Genomic DNA, 15,978 nt, shown 5'->3' on the forward strand with positions numbered 1-15,978 from the left:
GGAAAATGCTATTGGGGGACATAAATAGTGTGAACATCATAATTGAATCGTCAAAACCATGATGTTGTGGCTATTTTTTCAAAGACAATTGAAGGTCAAGGTAGATCAGTGGAAAATTCAATCATGGGAGCAAACAGATTGAAATGTAAACGGATTCCGAAGGAGTGCAATCATGTTCCAATGAAATTAGCTAGTCTTGAAATCCTAGATTGTGATCGTGTTGGTTTTCTTCGATATCCTCTATGTGATTGTATTGATAACTCGATAACTTAAATTGTAGGCGACAAATATGGCCAGAAATAGCCTGAAAGTTTAAAACAGCAATTTTTGGTGAGATTTTCAAAATATCCCAAGATTTTATAAAAAAGCATAAATATCATTATTTAAACACGATATTTACTTTTAAACTGCTATTTATCGTGAAAAAAAACTGTATATTTTTATTTTAAAATATTTTTTATATTTTTTAATTTATTTTTTTATTGCTGAGATTTTGCCAAAAAAAAAAACTCTAGATTTATGAAAAAATTTCAAATTCTAGCGAGTTTTTGAAAAACAAGATTTTGCCATTTTTAACGTTTGTAACTATGGTAGGGGCAGTGATCTGCCTAAACCCAGCTTTCTCTGTTGAAAAAACCATCCATCAGTATTTTTTAAAGCAGACAATGACATCATAATACTATTAATGGTGGTAGTAGCTAGTAGAAGCAGTAGTACCACAACGTACAACGTACAGCCGCCTGAGCGTCGGAGGAACAAAGGGGAGGGGGAACTAATTGAGATGTTTGGATGGATTGGATTAATGGGTTGCAATCCCTTCCATTAATATTCATTCAGGTGCATGCCCCTGGGTTGAAGCCAATCTTGGCGTTGGGGATGTCGTACACGATCTGGGTCCCTCTCTGTTGCGTATTGCCAATGATGGCCTCCCCACCATCTTCGGATGTGGGAGCGAATGCCAAGCAACTGCGCGATACGCTCACGTCGATCAAGACGTTGAGGTCGCTCAGCTCCAAGTCGGTTGGCCCGTCGAAGTGGAGCACGACCTTGGGGATGGGGACGTTCGCCTGGTTGGACAAGTCGTAGCAGGTGTCAAAGATGGAGTAGGGGTCGGCGGAGGGGTAGTCGGTCATCATCCCGCTGAAGGCCGACTTGAGCGAGTCGTAGACCGCGGGGGGCAGGCGGGTGATGACGGTGCCCGAGTCGACGATGGTGCCGCTGGGGATGTCGAACGCAGGGAGAGGCTGCCCACCGACGCTGATGCCCGTCAGCGACACGAAATAGAACGAAGGGTGTTCAGGCATGGGCTGCATCGGCGTGAAGCTCGCGGACGAAGTGGAGGAGGAGTCGGAGCCCAAGGCCAGGTATCCCTCCGAGCTGGACGTGGGCAGGCAGTAGGAGAAGACGCCACCGAACCTGTCCGTAGTCTGCGAGACGAGAGAGAGGCTCCGCCTTCCTAACCCCAACAGCCCCGTCCTCCCTTCGAAACCACTGTAGCATGGAAACAAAGCAAGCTTAAATCAAACTTTCTATGTTGCGTCCAAGCCTTCGGCTGTCAGAAGCAAAATTTCGAGTTCATGCTCTAGCTTGTCTTGAGCTTTAGCCTTTCTTTTTTTTGTAATTTCGAGCTTAGCAATCTTTGTTACCTTTGACATCAGTGATAACTTCAATGGGGAAGGTCATAGTTGGCAAACTTGCCGAGTTGATTCAGCAACTTATTAAATATTAAAAATATTAAAGAAACGAACACAACAATTCAGTGTTAAATACAAAGGCGCAGTTACCCTATATTTTTATACTGATATAACAATACAAAAGTATCTTTAAATACGGGAGCATTTTCATTCTCTTTTTTAATATCTCATCATATAAATACGATCGATCTGCTTGTTTATTTTATACGAACCAACTTTTGTATCATTCAATTCTATCATGTGAGTAGGCTTTTATTGGGTTTGAAATTAATTACTCAAAAATTTTATAAAATAAAGGCTCAAAACTAGTTTTTTGCGACCCAAGCGTTCCAAGCAAGGGCCTTATTGAACATGCCTATAAGGTCACGTTTGTGAAGAACATACTGGAAGTACCGTCTTTGCAAACTCTCACTTGAGAACCTTTAGCGGCAGTCGTGACCGCTACTAAAGGTCAATTATATTATTAATGAGTGCACAGACTCATCATGCGTGTATGTCCGAGTAACGTCAAACAAAAAGCTGTTCCACTTTACTCACACATATATATATATATATATATATATATATATTGGGAAATATTCTACTCAAGGCCCATTTTTGTTAGATTCTAGTAAAACACGTGGTTGTAGGTGACTTTTGCTTGATCTGGTTTAGTATAGTTTTATAATTCTATATAAAACATGCATTAGATTAGTATTTTTCATGCAGGTGTTTATTTTCTTCATTATAGAACATACATTAAATTAGGTATCTTTCATTCACCTATATTTTCTCTAGAGGGATGAAAAATCCGCCGCTCATGTTACAATAAAATTTGATGACAGAAGATTCTAATTTATTTGGTAAATTGATTCAATCTCAAGCATGTTTCTTATTAAATAGACAATGACTAATACATCTACATGTTTAGAGTCAACAAAAAGCACATGCAAGCATGTTTTTTATATGGGCCTAATGAAAACTGATCCTGCCTAGAATGTTTCTCATATATATAAATACATAAGGAAGCATTTGGTACCCTCGTGCGTACGGAATCCCCTACCTGAAATTCATAGGGGGAAGTTTGATTTAAGCAAATCTAACCTCATGAATATTTTCAACATGGTCAAAATAGTAGGAATGGGTCAGATGCGTACAAAGCAATTAAAAAATGAAAATGTTATAATTTTTTACTTGGGCGTTTCTTACCCACGAGGTAGTAAACATTAACCATATATATATATATATATATAGAGAGAGAGAGAGAGAGAGAGACATATATATATAGACTAACTATGGTTTTTGAACAAGTGATCTATGTAACCTTTACAAGTTGCCCTTGTCATTTGGTGTGACAGTACGTCACCCTGCAGCATCATGTATTGTTTCTACATAAATAAATACGTCAACCCACTGTTTTTTATTTTTTGGCAGGGTCTTCCTTCTTCATATAATTTGTTGCTCAGAATAATTAAAAAATTATCTTTTAAACATTGAAAAAAGTAATAAACAATAATAAAATAAACAACCATACCTGTACTGCTGGCCACACCCAAACCGAAAGTCCGGGATGACGTCCGAAGGGGTGAGCGTCAATGTGTCGTGGCTGAAGTAGCCAATGGACTGGGATTTGTCGCCGTAACCCGCGAAGTATAGGCACCTCGAGTCGGTCGAGCACCAGCTTTTTCCGGTCTCCGCTCTCACCTCGGTGCATTCAGGGTCGGAGCAGGGCACACTGGTGAACGTGGAGGAGGCGGAGGGGTCGAAGCATGGTGAGCTCTGGCAGGAGGGGCTGCACTTGACCCATGTTATGTCGCTTCCCGTGTCGAATTCCAGTGGAACATCGCTCTTGGGCGTGCCCAAGCCCACGATGACTTCGAACTGCAAATTTCCTACGTGGGCGGGGATGCTGGAGACGGCATCGACCTCCCCTGCCATTGCGTCTCTGCTAAAATTGTGGCTCCATGATGCAGATGAAGATGATGAATTGGTCCTGGAAAGGATCCAGTCGACGCGATGCTGGTCTCGCTGGAGCACTTGCTCGTCTTCCGTCTTGTTTCCCCGGAAGGAATGGCATGGCCCCAACCTATCGACAAGTTTTAATACCGATTTTCCGACCATGCCGACACCTTTGAAACCTGAAGATGGCAAGGGCCTACAGAATTATTCTTTTGGGATCGAATAAAGAAAACAAATTTGCTTATGAAGAATATTGGTGCAGGGTGACATTGTCACCCCAAAATCACAATAGGACTTCAGTACGCAAAACAAGGGAACATGAAACAAAGAATTTCAACTTCAAACAAAAAAAAAGACACCACACGAACACCACATACAGAGAGAGAGAGAGAGAGAGAGAGAGAGACCTGTTACAGTAAAAACCAGAATTTGAAGGACTAAATCGAGTCGTATACTCAAAAGTCCTTGTGGTCTTCACAACCCTTCCACTTCGGCTTAGATAGAAAGGAACAGATAGGAAGCTGCAAACTTAGTACAACATACATAACCTGCCCATTCCTCTATCTAGCCAAGCAATACCTTCAAGATAGTCACAAGGACAGATACTTGGAATAACGGCTGCCTTTGCCGTCACAACTGAATCAAAGGACCAGACAAGTGTTCTACCACCCTGGCTGTCCCTCTCAACTTTATGAGTAGGAATCGACGTATAAAAATTGAATTTATAAAAAAAAAAATCAACACTAGTGAATTTGATTATATCTTTCAACGGAAATGATAACTCGAAAGGATCTCAAAGTTTTATTCACAAAATCTCCTTCTCCAACTCTATACTTGTTCCAAGGTAATTATCGATCTCTCGAATTTGGTTTCTTCTGATTAATAAAATGTTTCTTATATATATATTTCTACCGACGAACTGCTACCGACTGACCAGTTTGTACTGCTAACCATCCTAACCACCTTACACTTGCTGGAGGCTTCTATTTAATCTGAACCTGTACAAGCTTTTATCATTGACTATTTACTAAACAAGATAATAATTTGGGTCAAGTTAAATTGACAAAAAAAAAATTTGACTTTAAAGTTTTGCTGCAATATGAGCAGTTGATATTAAGATCTTAAAATGCCCGCTTGAGGACGAAAACAAATTCAGATTAAGCAAAAAGCACCTGAAACTTTTTGAACGGGTTGGGGAAGGATGAACAGTTTCCTACCAGATTACGCATGTATTGATTATGGAAGAGATTTTGGTGGCTATCTTGACCAGCTAGTACTTGGACCATGACTTGTCCCAAACTGCTCAGCCGAGAGCCTCCACCCAATTCATCAGTAGTGTAAAGCTCAGGAGCTACTATCCGACAAACGATATCATACAGATCTACCACAATCAAGGCACCATCAAACCAGAACGCGAACCTTGTATCTAGCTAGCCGGGAGCAGGGAGGAACGAGAGAGAGAGAGAGAGAGAGAGAGAGAGAGAGAGAGAGAGAGAGAGAGAGAGAGAGAGAGAGAGAGAGATGACCTTTTCCGGCCACACACCGTTGTGGCGGTAGCAGGGAATCAACCGACCTGCTGTAGAAATGTTGCTTCATCTCTTTCGCACCCACATGTAGGGAAGATGGAGCACAGAGAAGGAGAAGGTACAAGGTGAGATACAAAGGCGTGGTCAATGCCATCGGCCAGGCTTTTGTCTCTCTCCTAGAGATTAGACTCAGCAAGCTCTATGCATGGGATCAAGTTGGTAGACACTCTACGAATATATATATACACGTATGCCCGTGTTATGCACGGGGATGAGCTGAAAATTCTGCCATCTTTCTTGCCCGGCCGTATTAATCGGTGTGAGCCACAAGGAAGCATCTTAGAAAAAATTAAAGATGGAATTGACAGCCACCAGTTTTTCAGCACTCGATCGAGCATCTTGACATTGACGCCCCATGACTTTGCAAATCAAGCCACTGTTTTCCATGGAACCAGCCACCATATAGACCATTTTTCCACCTTTCCCTTTTCCATCGAGATGCTTTTTGTGGAAAAAACAAAACAAAGAAACAAAATTTTCTAGCTCCCTCCACAGCCACGGTACAACTTCGATAGGGAAATGTTTTTGAAACTTATAAAGCCTGTTCTGTTATGGATGCGTGTGATTTTTTTTTCAACTTTTAAATTTGAGCAAAATTCAAGTAAAAATTAAGATAAAATAAGGTTAAATTCAGGCAAAATTTGAGAGTCTAAGTTAAACTAAGACCCTAGTTAGGTTTGTTACAAGCCGTACATCTTATAAAAGATCATATTTGGTGATTTCAGTTATGGGTTGGTTCAAAAAATGCTATTTATTAAATTGATCAACTTCTATTCAAAAATTTCCAACCCGAAGAAGGTTTAGAATTTGATTATTTTAAATTTGACTCTATTGTGTTTTATACTCAAACTAGGTCTCTTATGAGTCTTAGAGGATCACAAACAGCCCAGTGTGGTGCCATGAGCCTACATGGTGGCCTGTAGGGGTTCAGGGGTGGGCAATGGCTTTTATGGAGCTAAGTTGAATCATGTTCGGATCTAAACCTTAGTATTGAGATTCAATATTGATTTGAACCTTATTTATAGATATAGATATTTATTTTGAGTATCAGATCTGAAATGAATGTTTAGTATCTGGATCCAATCCAACTTGAATTAGATCTAGACCAAAGTTTCAGATCAAGATCACATGAATTGGACCCTAGAGGGGCACTATGTAGGTGGGCCTGTGATCGTTGCAAAAAACTTTCTTTCCTCTTTCCTTTTCTTTTCAGCCTTTTTCCCTTTTGAGGGGAAAAAGAAAGAAGAGAGAGAAGAGAAAGAAAGAAGGAAAAAAACTCTTTGCAAGGTCTCACTTGACCTTTATTTGAAAAAGATATTTTAAAAAATTAACTCGCTTCCATTTTGAAATTTTGCGGAAAAAAATGAAGAGACGGGATCCGCTCGTCGGTACGAGGTTCAACCGTTCTTGGCACCCTTACCAGAGGTAATTGAACCAAGGATCGAATCAATGCTTTTTGCTTTGCCTAAATTTGTCTAAGTGATTATTCTGAAATCCTAAATGCACATCGAATCATGCTTGTGCTTATGAAGATGTGTGCTTTTGAGAAATGCTTCAAAAATTTTGGATTTTTTTCAAGTAATTTTGAAACAAGTTTGAAAATATCCTTGAAGAAGTGGTTTAGAAATTGAACTTGATTTGGAAGTTTTGAAATTTTAAATCCAAACTTGGATCTGAAATGAATTTGAGATCTGAAAAGGAAATTTGAAATTTGGAAGTTGAAATCATAACTGAGATCAAAGATTGAAATAAAATTGAGATTTTGAGAGTTTTTTAATTTGAAAAATGAAAATTGAAAATGAAATTTGGAAGAGGGGGAAATTGAAAAATAAGAGACTAAATTTTGAAAATTAAGTTTGTTTCTAGAATTATGAAATTGAATCAGAGTTTGATATTTGAGATTTGGAATTGATTTAGAAATCAGAATTTGAACTTGGAGATAAAATTAGAAATTAGAAATTTGAATTATTTTAGAATTGAAGTTTAACTTTGAAATTGGAGATGAATTTGGAATTTGGAATTAGAACTTGAAATTGAAATTAAAATAGGAATTTAAATAATAAAATTAGAAATTGAAAACTTGAAATTTTGAAATAAAACTTTAAAATTAGATTTTGAAATTAGGATTTGAATTTGGACTTAGAACTTTAAATCAGAATGGAATTTGAAATTTGAATTGAATTTTGAATTGATTTTGAAATTTGACTTGGTATATGAAATTAGAATCAAATTTAGAAGTTCAAAGTAAATCTCAAAATTTGATTTGGAATCTCAAAGTGAATTTTAAAACTTTGATTTAGAGTTGAATTAGAACTCAGAATTTGAAATTGAATCTATAATAGAATTCGAAATTTTGGAATAGAAACAAAAGAATTTGAATGAAAAAAAATGTGAAATTTAGAAATGAGAATTGAAAATTGGAAAATTAGAAATAAAATTTAAAACTGAATGGATTTGAGAATAAAAGGATGAATCTAAATTTATAAATGGAAGTTTAAAATGATTTTAAATTTTAGAAATGAAAACTAGATTTTTAAAAGTTTATTTCAAAATCACTTGGAATTTTGAAGATGACCTAAAATAATTTGAGAATGATTGCAATTCTATCCTAAATGATGAATGCTTTGAAATTTATTTAAAGATTGAAATTTAAAAGCAAATTTTATTCTTTAATAGAATTTAAATAAGATTAAATCATAATGCATTCATGACTATGGCCATAAATATATTATAATATAATCTTTATTTAAATTCTAATAAAGAATAAAATAAATTTTTGTGCCTTTATAGGATTTAAAATAAAATTAACTTTTAATATATCCATGACTATGGCCACAAATATATCTCGAGTTAATTTATATCTTAAATTCTGATAGAGAAGGAAAAGATATTTAGAAAAATATGATGGAAATCAAATGTTATTCCATAAAAGATAAAAATCTTAAGTATTGTTCACATTTTGACTATGATCATAAATGTGAATCATTTACTTAGGATTATTTACCTCTTATTAGAAAGGTGCACGTGTCATTCGTGTTATACCACAGTCTTTTGAAGAATAAAATGAAATGTCACAGGGAATTATGAGAAATTAAAGCATAACTACATGCTCATACATTCTAAACTAAGCAGAAAGATAGAAATTCTCATTAATACAAAGTTATTATATTTAAAATTGAATATTGAAATTCCTAATCTAGGAAAAGAAATCAGCATCTTCTAAGCTTCTCCGGCATATATGAGTTAGCACAAAAATACAAAATATAAAGAGAAATTGAAAATGCTATATTAGTACTGAAATGCATATGATCATGCTTATTCTAGCGAAGAAATGATTATGCAAAGTGCTATGCTTATGCTAAATGAGAAATGCATATGGTATGCCCTATGCTGATGAGAAAATATATGTATGAGTATATATGCAATACCTTAGGCTAATGAAAATCTATATGAGAAGATGTATACAGTAACTTAGGCTAATGAAAATCTATACGAAAAGATATATGCAATGTCTTAGGCTAATGAAAAATACACATACATTTGCTCAAGGGTATGGTTGGTGCTAAGTGAAGAAGGGTATGAGATGTGGCTTACAACTGTTCATTGAACTATTGGGAGAAGGATGAAGTCACAACAGTTCCTTGAACTGCTGTGAAGAGAAAGAAGTCACAGCAGTTTGCAAAACTGCTTTGAATGCCCAAAAGCCACAACAATTTGCAAAAATATTGTGAATACCAAAGAGCCACAGCATTTTGCAAAACTGCTGTGAAAACCCAAAAGCCACAACAGTTTGCTAAGTTGTTGTGAATGCCAAAGAGCCACAACAGTTTGCAAAACTGCTGTGAAAGCCCAAAAGCCACAACATTTTGCCAAGCTGCTGTGGATGCCAAAGAGCCGCCGCAAGACATAGAAATGCTATGAATACATGCAAAGTTACAACCAAATATGGAAGTGCTGTGAATGGACCTAAGCTACAGTGAAGCCACAACATGCAAGTTTTAATCTAACATGATATGTTGTGATGTGCAGGTGCAATCGTGTTGCAGAGAGTGAAGCATAGTGCAGGGAACATGCAGGTGAATGCTATCATAATGTTCTAAACTAATGTGTTGAAATGGTTTGCAAGAAGTGGTGGTGGAGCCACAACAGTTTGATAGAGTGTAGTGAGGTGTTCTAAGAAGAATCCCATCAAGAGTTTATGAAGATGATGATTGTTTTGCAGCAACAACATGATAAACTACAACACATACGATCTCAAGCACTATCCTAGAAACAACAATTCCAAAAATTCCATCTAGCGGATGAAAGAAAATCTTTATCCAGCGAGGTAGTTGAGCAGTCATAGCAGATATATTGCAAAAATCGCAAGTATCTTTCCTCAGCTAATTGCAGATCCCTTGAATTCCAACGAGGCTGGTACAAATCCAATTTTTTCCAATTCTTTTTCACAAACTGGTCAGCAGAAAACTAAAAAATCAATCGATAATCTTATGTTAATTGACTAACTAAAATCAAATTTCTTTTAATCTTTGGAACAACAAGGACATTATCGAGTTTTAACTTGCCTTTTCTAAGATCTATAGTGGTGGAACTGATGTGAGTAAGATCTAACTTTTCTCCGTTACCCACCATTATTTTTTCAGATTAATGAAATTTAGCAAGTTTTTAGAGTTTACCTTAATCGATAGTGATTCTTCAAGTAGGCATACTAATTTGTCTTCTAGATGATTTTTCTTTTTTATATGTATCCTTAAATCCAATATTGACCGAAATTTCATCATGCATGCCTCTTTTAAGATTCGAATCCATCCAAGTGGCAACATTAATTAAGTCCACAAAGGTCTCACACCTTTGAGTGACCAAGAGGCCCTTGAGGGGTTGATTAGAATTGTTCATAATGGGAGTGATGGCACGAGACTCCTGGATCAGGGTTTTCATGTAATGAAATACTGAACTCCACCGGTTGATGAAGTCTTGAGTGTCCACATTCTTCTTCTGCCTAAGATCATAGAGTTGGTTGGTCATTGGTAGAACATCTATATTGTAATAGAATTGCTCAATAAACAAGTACACAAGGGACTAAAATTGTTTGATCTGATAAACATCAAGAGTTGAAAACCAAGACAGAGTTTCACCTTCAAGACTTCTCGAAAACCATCTGATCAAGGCATGATTATTATAAAGACAATCAAAATAGGTACTCAAGAGCAGACTGTCATGAGTCTGAAGGTTCCCTATTCGGTCGAATTTGATGAACTTTCGGGAGGTAAAACCCAAAGGTTCACTATCTTGACTTAAGACAAAATCCTAGATTTTATTTGATCTTCTTTCTCCTTTAGTTCTCTTCATCTGGTGGGTCATATTTCAGAGTTCTTTTAAATTTTGGACCCACTCTTCGTACTCATTGGGTTGAAGATTCGGGATCCTCATGGTGGCTCTTCGATTTTTGACAGACCAAGCCTTCTTGGGCAGAACACTCTGGACTTTTTGCTTGTGATTCTGCTTGAACAACCTTAATTGAGCATCATTTTTCAAGAACTTCTGTTATACATGCTACTTCAAGGCTCTCAAGGCAGTGTAAGAATTTTTTATTTCTTCTAAAGCTAGAGCAGATTTGTCTAGTTCATGGGCTACTCCCTTGCCCTTATCTATTTTCACATACTGAATTGTGTCCTATTCTTCTTCTTCTTCTTCTTCTTCTTCTTCTTCTTCTTCTTCAGGATCCATTTTTCTTCCTTCCAACTAATCCAATTCCACATCCATGAGATGATAAGAGGGTTCGGGCAGAAAGGTCCCCCAAGTCCTTAGAACGAACCTCCTCACAACAAGGATTGCAATTCTCTTGTGCCTTTAGGCTATTTCAAAGTGTTCTTAGGTGGAATTATGGTTATAGAGTCAAGTTGGTCAGGCCTATTTCAATGTTTGAGTTCAATGCTGGATTCATAGAATTCTTTTGCATAATATTGGCTTAGGATTTACGAATAAACAAGAGTCTAAATCAATCAAGCAACACAAAAGTCAAGATTTTGAAAAAAAAAAGTTTCCTTGATCGCCTCGAAAGCTCCACGAATCCACGATGTCACTTCAGTTAGGTTCTAATAGGATGACTTTCTCCATACCGAACTTTTCATGATATACCTGAGCTATTGCTTCTAGTACGTGTATACCCAAGTCGAAGGCTTCTAATACTAGTGGGGGGATCCGTAGATCCAAAATATAGGACAACTTAAAGGGTTTTAAAAATTCAGATAGTAAAACAGTGACTACAATCAAAGTCCTAAGAGAGAGAATAAGTATGAAAGATCAACCATGAAGCAAGCAATGTTCCAAGCAAAATAATTTTTCTAACTAGTTGAAGGTTGATACTTTTCTAAGAAATTCTAGGTGTCAAGCAAATCTCCACTGATTGTTTTTTCTAAGTTACTTTTCCAAGTCTAGAACAACAAATCAAACACACAATCTCCCTAGGAAACGCGAATGAAACATGCGAGAAAACATCGGTTTTATATCCAAAATAATTTTGATGTGAGAAAACATGATGGATCAGATCTTTGGATCCAAATACAAACTTTATCCAAAAGGTATATCCAGGTCCAAACGTTACACACAACACATAATAACATGATGCATACACTGGTTAGAGAGGACAAGGCTCCAAAACCCAAAGAAACTCAAATCCAATTCGATAAAGGGGGTTTTTCCTGAAATCCTTCTAAGTCAAGAAACAACAACAATCTTTGTTACTGATTTTCGACTATGAAGATGACAGAATTTGAGAAAACACCCAACAAAGAGAAGAGAGAAAATAAAAAGATCTTTTTAACTATGTATGGCACACTGAAAACTAATAGATTGATTTCGAAATATGGCTCTTGAAATGTTCATAAAACAAGTGTTGAGCAGGCATTGTTGCCCCAGTTTTGACTTATACTACCTATTTTTCAGTTACCTACAGTAAAAATATGGAAAAACAACAAAATAGACAGGGAAAAAGGAATCTATTATCTTTTCCACCACGATCATCATTATGTGGATCCCTTCTGGATTTTGAAAATGAAAACAAGGTGTCTTCTATTAAAAGATATTTTTTTCTTTGAAATAGACTCAAAACCATATTCAAACTTTGAGAGTTTGGGGACCGTTCTTCAAGGTAAAGTGTCTTTCCTCTTTCGATAAGCAAAGATCAGCCGAACAAAGAACCCTCAATCATTATTTTTAGAGCAACGATGTTGCAAAGATTCATACCTTATATGCGATACCTAGAAGAAAAATGAGTTCAGTGGCTGGAGCCACCAAAACTCAACAAAAAAATGAAGCAAATAACATACGAACGTTAGGACTATCAAAACTTAGAAAAATAAACAAAATATGACTAGAAATGAAATGAAAATCTCATATCGAGCTTAAGTAGCCCTTTCTACGTTGACAAGCACAAGAGAGCATAGGTTGCACTTTGACTAGGCACAAAATCCAAAAAGGGGTGAGATAAGAGATCTGACTCTTAGGCTAGGCTTGACTTAATCGGCTAAGCTAGGCCTTATAGAGACTCGGGCAGAGTGAGGATGTAAACATAAATGAACTCTAAATGTTGAAATGGGGAGATGCCTCCCTATTTATAGTATTTTAGGTACATTCAGATATGTTTATTGCATATCCGGGATCAATCTAAATGAATGGCTTCTAAATGGGTTTCCTTAGAACAAAAGTCTGGAATTGCATGACTTACCTTAAAGAATTATTTTGGAAAGATTACTAGGCTTATCTTAACATTTTAGAATTCTTAAATTATAACACCGCTTGAAAATTACCCAAAAATTTAAGCCAATTATTTTTAAATGTACATGCAGCGGAAGAAAAACTATTTTAAGTTCTTTTTGAAAACCAAATGGAAGGAAATCCAATCAAAATGAGCAATACCATACACGATGAATCAAAACAATTTTGCATATTGATTTTCAATTTTCATTTACAAAATTTGGTGAACTACAAATACATTTTACAAAATTTCACAATCATATAATCATAATGACACTCTCAAAACACACAAAGTCCGAACACTAGGTTGGGTCAATAATCCAGCTCCAAAGATACTAGAGTCCATTACATTCATCACCACCAAAGCACATCTACCTGGGAATACCTGAAAAAAAGAAAAAAAATTGAGTGAGACCAAACAACAAGTCTCAGTAGGAAACTTAACCTCTCATCTCACTATAGCGAGCATGAATAGGTTAACGAGCCAAACTGGACACTTATACACTTTTATGCCAAAAATAACATTTAGCGACAAACATAGTTAAAGGTTTTTTTTTTTTCAAACCTTTAGTGGCACTTTAAAAGTGCTACTCAATTTAAATTTTTTGCCCAGACCTTTAGCGACACTTTAAAAGCACCGCTAAATGTCATTTTTTGTATGGGAGTACATTGATCGTTTATCATGCGTCCATTCGATCATGCTTAAAAAGTTGTCAGGCACTACCCCCTACTCATATATATATATGGAGAGAGAGAGAGAGAGAACTGAACATATTAGGCCCCATTTCTCGTTTTGGCCTATAGGTTTTAAGTGTTTTATGATAGATCTAAACCATTAGATGTGTTCAACATGCTCGATTTAGTGGGAATCGACTCTTGGATCATGTTTTTTTTTTATGAAAATTATTTTTTTTGAACTGAGAATAATTGGTACCTTCATAGCCATTGATTTTGGATCATCACAAAAACCTATACAGGTCAAATTCTGGCAAGCCAAAAGCCAGCTCCCACTAAACAAAACTTATATATCATATCTACGGTGTTAGATCTTAAGAAAAATACCTAAAACTATGATTTTTGAAGGGGTTTAATGAAAAAAGGAGGCCTAAGGAACACATTATATATATATATATATATAGAGAGAGAGAGAGAGAGAGATAGAGAGAGAGAGTTGTAGCTATGCAACCCTTAGTGTGCAACTACCAGCGCAATCATACTAGCTGTCCAACGCATCCTGGATGGATGGCCAGCACAAAAGACAAAAAATGTTGGAAAAACTGTTTTTTTAAGGCTTTAGCGGCGCTGCCAGTTCCGCTGGGACCTTTAGCGGCGCTGAAAAGCGTCAGTAAAATGCTTAAAGGACATGGACATCATTTTAAAAAGTGTTTTAGTGATGCTTTTGAGGGCTGCTAAAGATTTCAGCAAACTGGGACCTTTAGCGGTGCTTTGAAAGCGCGGCTAAAGCCTAAAAAGCAGAAAGACTCGCTTTTTAATGAGTTTTTTTTTCGCATTTTTTGCATTGGCTGTCCATCAAGGTCACTATGGATGGCCAAAGCGCTTCCATTGGTAGCTGGGCACCTAAGAGTTAAGAGGTGTAGTGGAAAAGGGTAGACATGATATTATTGGAGTAACTAACGATGCAATGAAAGGAAAATCTAACAGAGGCGTGATTGACTTTGCTAGAGCTTGCATACATTTAAATGTGTATTTTCCAAAAGAGTTCATCTATACTCCAATGCAGCTTGAGAAACTAGGGTCCCCAACATTGTGACAAACGTTTTTATCGGCTAAATCTTGTTTTTCAAAAAACTTGTGAGAAATTAAAAAATGTTCATAAATCTCACATTTTTTTTGTTAAAATCTTGGCAATAAAAAAAAATAAAAAATATAAAAATGATTTTTTTATAAGAAAATATTAATAAAAATTATTTAAAAATAAAAATGCATGGTTTTTTCATGATAAATAGTTTAATATGTTTTTTTCATAAATCTCGTGAGAAATTGCGATTTTAAACTTTGGTCCCCAGGTCGTGAGATTGTCATAAATCTTTCCATATTTGTCACTATGGTCCCCAGGTCGTGATCAATGTTGTCAGTATTGACCTGAATAGGTCGACATGCATCGTATCTGCAACAAATTCGTATGATACTAACCTAGATGGTTATTTTTTAATAAGTATAAAAAATGCTTATAATTATTTTTAAATATTATTTAATATTTTAATATGTGTCATGTTCTGATTGATACAAAATATTTTTAATTATTTTTTATTCGATTCAAAACGATTCACTTGAAAATCGGTATTATTTGGCCAAACGATTCATGGTGGATACCGATACTGACAACATTGGTTGGAAGGATAAACCACCAGATTGGTTTCCGTTGTCCTTGTAAACGATTCTACTGATTGATTCTTGTAACTTGTAGGGTTCTGCCTAACCCCATCTTGATAATCCCAAATAAAAAAAGATGGAGTCTTGCCAAACCCGAAGCGTTGGGGTTGACCTGTATAATGCATAGACTATAGTACTGAAAATGGATCGGGTTCGGTCAAACCTTCAATCCGAATCCAACATTATATTTCTGGATATGGATTCTTAAAATAACATCCAAAATGGTACTCGGATCGGATTCAGATTTCCTCATTTGGATAATTTTCAGATTCAAATAAACATATTTATCAGATCTATGTTCTGATCCTATTGTTTTTATGTCTTACATGTAAAAGCCCAGTTTTTCGTCCTCATCAACCAGATTCAGTATTACCCAACATATTTCACATCCTGACTCAAATTTACATCATCGGATTTCATTCGGATCCAGTTCCACTGTAGTTTTATGTGCACGCACCGAAATTCAGAACGGTTCAGATATATGACACAGGTTGGACGCCCAATGACGTCTAAACCAGAAGGTAGGGCTGTCAACTGGTCAGGTACCTGGCTCATTAGGATATATCCAAACCCACCCAAATAACAAATCTACGGGCTCAGATTTTGTCGGG

General features: G+C 36.3%; 1 protein-coding gene across 1 annotated transcript; it reads right to left on the minus strand.

The window, feature by feature from the left end:
* Nucleotides 1-673: 673 nt before the first annotated feature.
* Nucleotides 674-5,308, minus strand: LOC149827985 (aspartyl protease family protein At5g10770-like). The gene is made up of 3 exons (XM_090019779.1): nt 5,159-5,308; nt 3,208-3,811; nt 674-1,491 (listed from the first exon to the last, which is right to left on the minus strand). Exons 1-3 carry the CDS (start codon nt 5,226-5,228, stop codon nt 834-836), a joined length of 1,332 nt encoding a protein of 443 aa, XP_089875905.1. The 5' UTR covers nt 5,229-5,308; the 3' UTR covers nt 674-833.
* Nucleotides 5,309-15,978: the final 10,670 nt, after the last annotated feature.

This window comes from Nuphar pumila, chromosome 10, assembly GCF_984573655.1.
Source record: "Nuphar pumila chromosome 10, dmNupPumi1.hap1.1, whole genome shotgun sequence".
In the NCBI taxonomy this organism is placed as follows: domain Eukaryota; kingdom Viridiplantae; phylum Streptophyta; class Magnoliopsida; order Nymphaeales; family Nymphaeaceae; genus Nuphar; species Nuphar pumila.

Excerpts from the sequence above, each read along its gene's own strand:
- LOC149827985 (XM_090019779.1), bottom strand. The coding sequence starts at position 5,228 with ATGAAGCAACATTTCTACAGCAGGTCGGTTGATTCCCTGCTACCGCCA. Across the intron at positions 3,812-5,158 it reads ACGGTGTGTGGCCGGAAAAG|GTTTCAAAGGTGTCGGCATG; the intron begins GTCATCTCTCTC and ends TGCCATCTTCAG. Across the intron at positions 1,492-3,207 it reads GGGTGTGGCCAGCAGTACAG|TGGTTTCGAAGGGAGGACGG; the intron begins GTATGGTTGTTT and ends TCCATGCTACAG.